Source organism: Stigmatopora argus, chromosome 1 (assembly GCF_051989625.1).
Source record: "Stigmatopora argus isolate UIUO_Sarg chromosome 1, RoL_Sarg_1.0, whole genome shotgun sequence".
Classification (NCBI taxonomy): domain Eukaryota; kingdom Metazoa; phylum Chordata; class Actinopteri; order Syngnathiformes; family Syngnathidae; genus Stigmatopora; species Stigmatopora argus.
The window spans coordinates 15,941,194-15,950,738 of record NC_135387.1 but is presented as its reverse complement, the minus strand read 5'-3'; the positions used below and the strand labels follow the sequence as shown (position 1 = coordinate 15,950,738).

The window sequence follows — 9,545 nt, the reverse complement described above, 5'->3', positions numbered from 1 at the left end:
ATTTTATTATTCATTCTTTCATGATCTGAACCGCTATTCTCACAAGGGTCGCGGGGGGTGCTGGAGCCTATCCCAGCCAACTACAGGCACCAGGCAGGGGACACTCTGAATTGGTGAGCAGGGCATTTTATTATGTAAATCAAATTTTCCGATCCCCACATTCATAGAATTTTATTGTGTGCGAAAATAGAATTTACACATATAAATTCCACATGGTGTTGTGAAACTGGTGCTAATTTGGTATGCTGTATTTGAGACATGGATTAAATAAATACAGTTTAAATAAAAGGCACTTCTCGGACCCTAATTCGTATGTACTAATAATTAAATAATCATATGATCATATATACACACACACATTCACCCCTCCCAGTTAAATTGGACTATAGGTGTCCAACGTGTAATGGCTGCCAATGAGTTAATCCCAGTTTTGAATTAAGGTCTTCTAGCTAACCAGAAATATGTGGCGGTAGCCAGTTATTACCTGAGGGTTTCCGGTCACATACCATTGCTTAAGCCCCTCATGAGCAAAAACACATTTAATGCAGTGGTTCAAAAAAGTCATATCTATCATACTCCAATGTCGTTTTTCCCCCCACAATTGTCCTCATCTTCAGTCATTGATCTTCTTCTTGAAAACTTGCGTGCAGGTTGCCCCGTCACAGTATAGCTCCTGAATGCATGGGAAGATTGTTACATTTTGGCAATGCATTTTTCCATTTTCTGATGAACACTTTGGGGCTCAATTACATTTTAGTGCAGATACAGGTAATGGTGTCAAAGTCTAAACCTTTTTCCACTGTTGCTTATGTGACAAGAGCCTTTCCAATATTTCTCAGTGACAAAAGCACACTGTACATTTTCTATCAAAACAACCCATTACATACATAGATAAGGCAAAAATGAAGGAACATATATTGTAATACTTGTGTGGCCAAAATAGCATACCAGATGAAGCTTTTCTTCTTCAATCCAGTGACACCACCCCCTGTTCTTCTTCTCACCAGTCTGTTCACACACCAGCTTGTTCTCCTCCCACCTCACCAGCGACTATGCGGAAGGAAAAAAATGGATCAAAATTCATGGCAGGCCCCACAATCAAGTCATTTGACCACTTGCATTCACCTTCATGCGCCTGTTGTCCAACCCCTGCGTGAACTCCTCGAACTCATGACCCACTCGGAATGACAACGTGTAGTTCCGAAAGGTAGTGCACGTTTTAATGATGTACCGCTCTCCCTGCTGTTCGATCCACTTCCGCATCTTCAGCTTCAGAGCCATCTTTCTCAAGCAAGGGCTGATACCTGGGGGGTATAATATATTTTCTGATACCATTTGAACAGACAATCAGGATTGAGACACACTTCTTAGAACTCACTCAAACTACAGCCTATTATGCACATGCCATCATTTCACCAGCTACTGCTGCATTTTTTTCTATTGTTCAAAGGACTCTTAATAACTGGTTATCTGGGTCTGTTTAACTCATTCACTGCCACTGACAGATAGCCTATTTATTCAAGCTAGCCTGAAACATTTTAATTAATTCGAGAATCATTAAAGTAAAGGGAAATCAATGTGTATACATCCATAGTTTATCCCTAGCAAATTTCATTGTGACTCGTCCACGAATAATGGAGTAGCAAATTTAATTCATGTACATACTAACTAATTAACCAAGTCCAAAATGAACTACGACCATTTTGACTAGGAGTGCCTGGCAGGGAAATATGGCCACAATTCCTCCCATTGAAAACTGACTGGACGGCTGGCATTGTCAGTATCACTGAAACTTCAGCAATCACAGCTAGTCTTCTCAGTTTAAATTAATTAGACATCTCCTCTTGTCAATATAGCAGGCAATGGGTTCATGTAATAAATCCGCCCAAAAGATATATTAAAATAAATAAGAAATTGTAAATGAATAAGAGTTTGTGAACATCAATTCATACACATCCCTGGAATATATACCTACGAAATTCCATTCCTCTGGATTTTCCATCGTTAAGAAACTCATACCAAGTCTCCCCAGTAGGTGCATAGTGTCCCATTCATTTTGTAAATGGCCATGAGTTCCAGTTCATTTAGCCGTATAATAAAATACATAGAATAAAGGCACAAGCAAGCTAATAAGTCCCAGACAAAGATGACAATGAGAAAGTATCAGCAGTATATTACCTAACGCAATCATGTAGCCATCAAGGTTGTCATTGCTGATCATATCCCAAGTCCCACAAAAGCTCGCAAACATTTTGTATGTGCCGTATTATTGTGTTTTTAGCTCCAACATGAAACTGAAAGAATTTTGTTTAGAAGGTGGAAGTAATGCAAGTAGGTGTGTCCATATTCCATTTTACCAGAGGAGGATTAGCTCTAATGGGTGGCAAGTTAGACTGGTCCATTTAGTATGTAAGTCAGTGAGCCAAGAATGGTTTTGTGGCTAATAATTATATAATACACACATAAATGTCATGTGCCATGATCAACGATAATATGGAGAGAAAAAAAGTCTAGAAGCTTGACCTAAGATGCCATTGTTACATGAAAACTCTTTTAGGATTGTAGTTTTTTTTTGTGTATGCAGAATTACTGACGTTTATATTAATGTTTGCTGTTTGTCACACAAACCTAAGTATTAAGTAAAAAGTAATATTTGGGGCTATTTATATGTTAGTGTTGGGCTGTGATTTCTAACCACTGTGCAAATAATGTTCCTCTACTTATTCAAGTGAGAACAATAAAAAAAATCAGGGAAATGACGTCTGTGAAAAACATTTTAACACCACATCACCACAATTCAGCAATATACAAAAATTCTCAGTTTATCTTTAAATGTTTTCAGAGCGTGTCTTGGATTAAAATGAAAAGGGAGGGGGAAAAAAAAACAGAAAACATTTTTTTTAATGTAATGTTTAGGGGGCTTGGTGGAAACTGGTTAGCACGCCCGGCTCACAGTTCTGAGATCAATGGTTCATTTCCACTCATAGAAGTTTCAATAAATAGTGCTTTGTGCCATGCAGCAGCACATTTTAATCCAAATTGTCACCTGCATATTTCTGTAGGGGTGCGAGAACCAGGCCAACATTTTTTTGCTCACTCTCGGCGGTGTAGAGTTGGTGCTCACGGATGTAGCGGAGCACGCCGTCCGGGAGCAGGTATCTGACGCTCTGACCGCGACGCAGAGCCCGCCGTACGTGCGTTGCAGAAATGTCATTGGAGACCCACTCGGGGACCACGTGAATGTCCTTGCGGTGCTTCCACAGCATGTCTGACTGGTGGATGAATTTGTAAGGTTCACTGCCACAGCGCGTGATGCACACCAAACCGAAACGGCCCACTATTTCAGCGATGTCCTCCTGCTTCCATAAATTGGGGATCCCGAAGGACTCGAGGACATCGGCACCGCACAGCAGCATTAGCTGAGTTGCTTCTGTCATTCAAGGACACAATTCGCTTAAATCAGACTGTTATTCATTTATTAGCAGTAATAAATTACATTTTATGTACATGACATTTGCAAACACTTAAAAAATGGGTTTTGGCTTCACATCTGTGTATTGAAATTGAAAGGACAAAATAATTTTAACTGCTTTGTAGACAAGATTGTTGTGACATTATAAGAAATGCATAAAAGTGCTGTGAATGCTATTATGCAGGCATCTCGAAGATCTGTCATCTGTTAACGCAGCGGTGGCCAACTGCGGTCCTCGAGAGCCCCTATCCAGTGTGTTTTCAATGTCTCCCTCCACCAAGACATCTGAATCAAATAATCGGGATCGGTATGAAGCTTCTGGGCAGCTTGCTGATGAGTTGATCATTTGATTCAAGTGTGGTAGAGGAGGGAGATATGGAAAAAAGACTAGATAGGGGGCTCTCGGGGACTGGAGTTGGCAATCCCTGTGTTAAAGCATTGGTGGCTCTTGTTGGTAGCACAATAATCCCTCAAATATCGCGGTTAATGTAGACCAGACATGGTTGCGATAATAAAAAAATGTGAAGTAGGGTCACCCCTATTTATAACTTTTTTTCCAGTGCTGAGTCCTAGTAGCAAGTGTCTAGCACTTTGAGTTTCAGCGTGGATTTTCACATTTTTATGCAATTATAAAATAAATAAATGACAAAATTTCATTCAGTGCTGAGTCTTAGTGGCTTCCGCTTATGAGTTTCCTCGTGGATTTTCACATTTTTATGAACTTGAAAAAAATATATATATATTTTTTTACTTCAGTCCGGATTTCAGCGTTGATTTTCACATTTTTATGAACTTAAAAAAAATGAACAATTAATAGCAGAGAAAAATTGAGAATAAGTGATTTCGCGATAAGTGAAGACATGATAATCAAGGTATTATTGAACAGTACAAACCTAAACTCTAGCATACACACATACAAGATTATTGCAACATAAACATGAGTTGTTTATGTTCCATTAAACTGAAAGAAAAAGTTTCAGACTCACCTCTTGTGTTGTTATTTGAGGGACTCTCATCGTAATTCTCTTCAATGCGTCTTTTTTTGGCATACTTGACAGTGTCCACATCGTCAACAGCTTCCTCTGCCGCAGAAATCTTTGCGTAGTAATGTCTGAGAAGACATAAAAACAGCATAGTTTGAGTTGCTCAAGTGCTCATACTCTGGATAATATTATTTGGATTTTCCAGTTTACAATTTGGTTTCTAGGGTGTTTGCTCAACCTGTTAATGGCTAGGGTACGCATTTGTGTTTGCTGAATTCGCAATGTAAAATACCGTGGGATGTTTTCTGCATTATTGTTTTCCTCTTTAAACTAACACCAGTCGATTGGGCAACAGTATCCAAACACTGTGATGGACCTGGGCACTTGGGGTGCAGATAGTAAACAGTGACTCGTTTGAATAACACCATAGCACATCAAAGATTAGGAACTTCGACAAGAAGACGTGTGTGTAATTATTTGCTCTTTGTATTTTGAGTGAAAAATGTCAGAACTAGGAATGATTTTGAATCACTTAAAAAAGTCATCTCTAGTTAGAGGTATACTAATAATACTATGTAGATTATTGGATCTATTCTGATGACTGTTATCATGTTTTTTTTAGCAATGAGGGTTGACTTTGACCTAACACATTTGAAGGAAGGCAGTGAACTCACTGACCGAATGACTTTGGCTGTCTCCACCCATTCTGGCTGCGAGCTCTCCCATGCATCAACGGTGATCCACTCAGAGTTCTCGGTTGCCAGTCTTGCCATTTTCACACGATGGAAAGCCTCGATCAGACCCTTCTTCTTATAGCCATCCCCAACCGGTGACACAATACCTTTCACCACCTTATAACGACCTTTCAAAATGGAATTTCAACACTGTGTGAGCCTCACATCCGCCCCAAAAGAAATTCCAGTAAGGGGTACACTTTTAACTCATTGACTGCCATTGACGGCACCACATGTCCAAACCATTTTGATTGTCCAGCCAGGATAATTGGGTTCCTAGTGCCAACATGGCAAAACAATAATCATCAATACATCTTTCGCAAGTCAACCCACGATACAACTATCAATGTGAAAGTCAAGTTATTACTAAATAGAAAAATCAACTGTATTTATTGTTTGCCCCTTTTTTAATCTTTCAAAAACTATTGTCTTCTTTATGGTTTAATTATGAGAATATCTGAGTGCAACAGTTCTGTAAATGAATACAGTAATCACAACATTCTTGTAAACCAAACACCTTTTGGTAACGTGGACACAGAATTTCAGCAGTAACCACGTTGCTCTTTTACCAAACAGTGACATTTTAAATCTATATACTTCTTTGTTGGGAGGATATCAATAACCTACTGAAAGTATAGTTATAATATATGTACAAGCCACAGTTGTTTGCCAAAATGTTATTATTTTCGCCGACATGACCCAAATTATGATGTCCTAACATTGGGGCCGCAGGTCTTTGTTATTTTTTTTTTCTTTTTGAAATATTCCAAAATAGACACTTGCCCTAAAGGGTTGAGTACTATGTACTACTCTACCTGTGTCCTCCAGAAAATCTCGGGCCAGTTCAAACATCCTCAGGTGCATGTTGGTGATGGGGTTAAAGGATCCACACGCCAGAAGTGCCACTTTGGTTCTCTTCTCGTCCTCCATGCCTCCCCCTCTCTCGCTCTTTCCAGTTAGGTGTTGAACCCTTCAGGGAATGTAAATGTATACAAATAGGTGTCCGAAAGATTGCAATCGGTCATATCAGTAACATAAATAGACAAGGTTTAAGTTATGACTAAATATATCAGCAATTTTTTTAATAAAATAGTTATATGAACTAGTATTTACCAGACGACTGCACCATAGGCGGATGTTCGCTTAATAAAATATCCAATATGTAAGAGAGCGTTTGATGCATAATGCGCGCTGTGAGCCAAGAGGAGGGCCGTAATACCTTGTCGGCCATTTTGTGCCAGTGCCCATCGAGAGACAAAGTCAGTGATGCGTGTACTCTAAAATAGATATGAATTGATCGATTATTCAAAGTAGTTTCCCCCCAAATCGGTACGGAAATGGATGAATGACGTTTCAAACGTCAAAAAAGGAAGATGCACGAAATAATTTAAAAAAAATGTGGCAGAACGTACAGCTTGAATCGTGTGCACGGTAATACAATTTGTTAGAAATTGTTTGAAAATCTATCAAGATTTCGCCGTTTGTGAGTATTTCAGTAGAGAAAATCCCTCACCAGCGAAGCACTGCTTTAAGACGGCCATCGATACGAACGCCAAAATTAGCGACTTTTTGCATCTAGTTCTTTATTTATTTGGTTGATATAGTGCGACTTGCGTACATAACATCCGGGAAGGCGTAAGGTAAAAAAAACCTGCCCATTCTGAAAGCTGATTGGCTGGGCCAATCAGGAAGAAGTGGCGAACCACACCCGCCTTTTATAGTTTTGTTCGAAGTCGCAAACAATCGTGAATGCAACGTCAAAAACAAAACACACTAGGCAATTCCTTAAATTACGGATTACCGTTGCTACATATATGAAGCGAGTGTGACGATTCTTCTCTTCGATTGGACCACGGACCAAATTCTTTACAAACCGTGGTGAGCTTTTATCCCCTAGTTAGCATGCTAACTAGCTGTAGGCAACTCAACTCAAAACACCTACTCGTGAAATTGACGCGTGATAAACACATTCATATTCTGTGTTACAAATAGGGCAACATCGCTGACGATGGCTTCCCGTGGAAAGTCGGAAACTGGCAAACTGAGGCAGAATATGGAGGAGCAACTTGACAGGCTGATGCAGCAGCTACAGGATCTTGAAGAATGCAGGTTGTCAAATAAACAGTGGCAGGCCGTTGATTTGCAAACTTGTACCGGTACTTGAGTGTGCTCCAGTTTGGAGTGTTATCCGCGTGAATTTTTACGAATACTTACTTTTTAAAAACATGCAAGTTTGATTTCTTGGTTATTGGGTTGTTTGTGTCAAACTCGAGGTGCGTGGGCCAGATCTGGTCCGCCAGGTCACTTTAGGTGGCCCACTCAAGCAAATGTATTTGTTTCTTGTTTGTTGCCTATGTTGGATTTGGGATGTCTTGGTTTTCTTCTTATAACAAATTTGATTTGAACATATCACCAAATTCTACCTAATATTCTATAGTATTTATTAATTATTTCATTTAGAATTTCATATGAGTGGGAGAAAATGTATAGAATTTGGGTGGATGGTACTTAAGGATTTTTTTTAAAATGTATTTATTTACCTCAATGTTGACAATGTGTCAATTAAAGGGAAGAGCTTGAAGAAGAAGAATATGAAGAGACAAAGAGGGAGACATTGGAGCAACTGAGCGAGTTCAATGATTCACTGAAAAAGATCATGACAGGAGATATGACCCTTGTGGATGAACTCAGCGGCATGCAGCTGGTATGTGCAGTGAACACGCTTGTGTCTGTAGCAAAATGTACAGCCAATTACTTAGAATGGGTCTCAGTGATACCAGATGGAAATTGTAGGCATCGTTTAACAACATTTCTTAAAACTGTGCGACTTTTTACATGACAAGATGGGGGGAAAATGACCATCTAATCTTATTGATTGATCAATTCCATAAACGTGAATGGATTAGTATGGCCATCAGCTTGTCGTCTAATGTATTTTTGTTTTTTCAGGCCACCCAGGCTGCCATCAGTCAAGCATTCAAAACTCCGGAGGTGATCCGACTTTTCGCTAAGAAGCAGCCAGGACAGCTTAGAACCAGATTGGGAGAGGTTTGATGTGTATTTGGTTTCATATCTGTGGCCTTCCGACATTTCCCGCTAAGCTCGTGTAACGTTATTGTGCACAGATGGACCGTGACGTCATGGTAGGGAAGCTGTCTCGGGGCGATTACACTCAGCAGAAAATGGAGGTGCTCACAGCTCTAAGGAAGCTGGGCGAGCAGGTGAGTCAAATAAAACATTGCCAATAAAGAGAGATCAAATGTGTCTTACCTGTTTCTGACTTGCATTGGTTAAATGTTCCCCTTTTTTTGGACAGCTCACAAGCCAAGATGAAGCTTTCCTTGTAGAAAACGCCACAGCTACTTTGAACCAGTTTGAAAAAGTCATGATGGGTGACTAAAATTACACTTTTAATGACAGAATATGAAATACAATATAACTAATGTATTTTACATTCTTCTTTTCCAGGGTCTGAAGATAAAATATTGGCATTAGCGAGTTCTGGCGTGAAAAACAAAGTATAGCTCCTATAATTTAAAACAAGGAAAGAACATTTTAATTTTCAGGAGAAAACCAAACAGGTGGATGCACTTGTAAATAACAAATGCACTTTTTTTCTTTTCTGTACATTGTTTTAAATAGTATCATTTTAAATAGCTTAGTGTATTTATGTGTATGTTCTAGCAGGTAGAATGTTATTCAGTTAAGTGTTAGGAAAAAGTGGCATGTTGCTGTTGTTTTTTTTCGGTTTTTGGGGGTGGAGTTTATCCGATACAAAAACCCGAATGTGAAATTATTGTTTGTCATTGTATGACACATTGTATTTGTTTGTAGTTCGATGTCATTTTTACATTTGAAACAAAATCAAAATGGCAGCAATTTTGCAAGTGGGGGAAAAAGATCTGAAATGAATGGCTCTTAAATTCATAGAAATGATGTGACAATAGTGAAACTATAAATGTATGACAAGTGTTTTATGGTAAAGTCTTGACGTCACAGTCCCTCACGCCAAAATGTATATAATATTTATGTTAGCCCTGATACTGCGTATATTTTACAAGACTTAAAGAATTGTTTGGCATGAACCTTCTTTAGACAAAAATGATTGTGGACCTCACCTACTTGGATTCCTTTTTAGCACTTATCTCTATTTTATTCCTCAATCACACAACCCTTTCCCCACATATCAATAAATCTCAGCCTTCTATCTCATTTCTGCCCCTTCATTTATACTGCCGCTCTCCACTGCAAAACCATTTGGACAATCTATAGCAAAAGCCTAGTACTTGGGCCTCCAACTTTTCATCTGTTACATGACCCACAATACCATATTAAAATGGAAGAAAAAAAGCTATA

At 39.0% G+C, this 9,545-nt stretch overlaps 3 protein-coding genes across 5 annotated transcripts; 1 reads left to right on the top strand and 2 right to left on the bottom strand.

The window, feature by feature from the left end:
- Positions 1-154: 154 nt before the first annotated feature.
- rbp7a (retinol binding protein 7a, cellular) lies at positions 155-2,607 on the bottom strand. Its single transcript, XM_077602955.1, has 4 exons — positions 2,179-2,607; positions 1,126-1,304; positions 949-1,050; positions 155-673 (listed from the first exon to the last, which is right to left on the bottom strand). The coding sequence occupies exons 1-4, from the start codon at positions 2,249-2,251 to the stop codon at positions 614-616; spliced, it is 414 nt and encodes a 137-aa protein (XP_077459081.1). The 5' UTR covers positions 2,252-2,607; the 3' UTR covers positions 155-613.
- A 154-nt stretch (positions 2,608-2,761) lies between these two features.
- On the bottom strand, positions 2,762-7,249 carry nmnat1 (nicotinamide nucleotide adenylyltransferase 1). Of its 3 annotated transcripts, none has more exons than XM_077602924.1 (5): positions 7,132-7,249; positions 6,005-6,159; positions 5,134-5,317; positions 4,459-4,583; positions 2,762-3,430 (listed from the first exon to the last, which is right to left on the bottom strand). In XM_077602924.1, the coding sequence occupies exons 1-5, from the start codon at positions 7,161-7,163 to the stop codon at positions 3,030-3,032; spliced, it is 897 nt and encodes a 298-aa protein (XP_077459050.1). In that variant the 5' UTR covers positions 7,164-7,249; the 3' UTR covers positions 2,762-3,029. The 3 variants fall into 3 exon arrangements, with proteins under 3 accessions (XP_077459050.1, XP_077459039.1, XP_077459060.1); XM_077602913.1 differs by lacking the exon at positions 7,132-7,249 and adding an exon at positions 6,703-6,819; XM_077602934.1 differs by lacking the exon at positions 7,132-7,249 and adding an exon at positions 6,303-6,603.
- lzic (leucine zipper and CTNNBIP1 domain containing) lies at positions 6,861-9,543 on the top strand. The gene is made up of 7 exons (XM_077602942.1): positions 6,861-7,067; positions 7,182-7,298; positions 7,758-7,893; positions 8,139-8,237; positions 8,315-8,410; positions 8,506-8,581; positions 8,658-9,543. Exons 2-7 carry the CDS (start codon positions 7,198-7,200, stop codon positions 8,711-8,713), a joined length of 564 nt encoding a protein of 187 aa, XP_077459068.1. The 5' UTR covers positions 6,861-7,067; positions 7,182-7,197; the 3' UTR covers positions 8,714-9,543.
- The last annotated feature ends 2 nt before the right edge of the window (positions 9,544-9,545 follow it).

Bases quoted from the DNA above. Each gene is read 5' to 3' on its own strand.
- rbp7a (XM_077602955.1), bottom strand. From the start codon at position 2,251: ATGTTTGCGAGCTTTTGTGGGACTTGGGATATGATCAGCAATGACAAC. The intron at 1,051-1,125 runs GTGAATGCAAGT...CCTTCCGCATAG, and splicing joins TGGACAACAGGCGCATGAAG to TCGCTGGTGAGGTGGGAGGA. The intron at 674-948 runs GTATGCTATTTT...CCATGCATTCAG, and splicing joins AAGAAGAAAAGCTTCATCTG to GAGCTATACTGTGACGGGGC.
- lzic (XM_077602942.1), top strand. From the start codon at position 7,198: ATGGCTTCCCGTGGAAAGTCGGAAACTGGCAAACTGAGGCAGAATATG. The intron at 7,894-8,138 runs GTATGTGCAGTG...TTGTTTTTTCAG, and splicing joins AACTCAGCGGCATGCAGCTG to GCCACCCAGGCTGCCATCAG. The intron at 8,238-8,314 runs GTTTGATGTGTA...TATTGTGCACAG, and splicing joins TTAGAACCAGATTGGGAGAG to ATGGACCGTGACGTCATGGT.
- nmnat1 (XM_077602913.1), bottom strand. From the start codon at position 6,764: ATGCAAAAAGTCGCTAATTTTGGCGTTCGTATCGATGGCCGTCTTAAA. The intron at 5,318-6,004 runs GTAGAGTAGTAC...CCATTTTGAAAG, and splicing joins AGATTTTCTGGAGGACACAG to GTCGTTATAAGGTGGTGAAA. The intron at 4,584-5,133 runs GTCAGTGAGTTC...ATGTCTTCTCAG, and splicing joins GAGACAGCCAAAGTCATTCG to ACATTACTACGCAAAGATTT.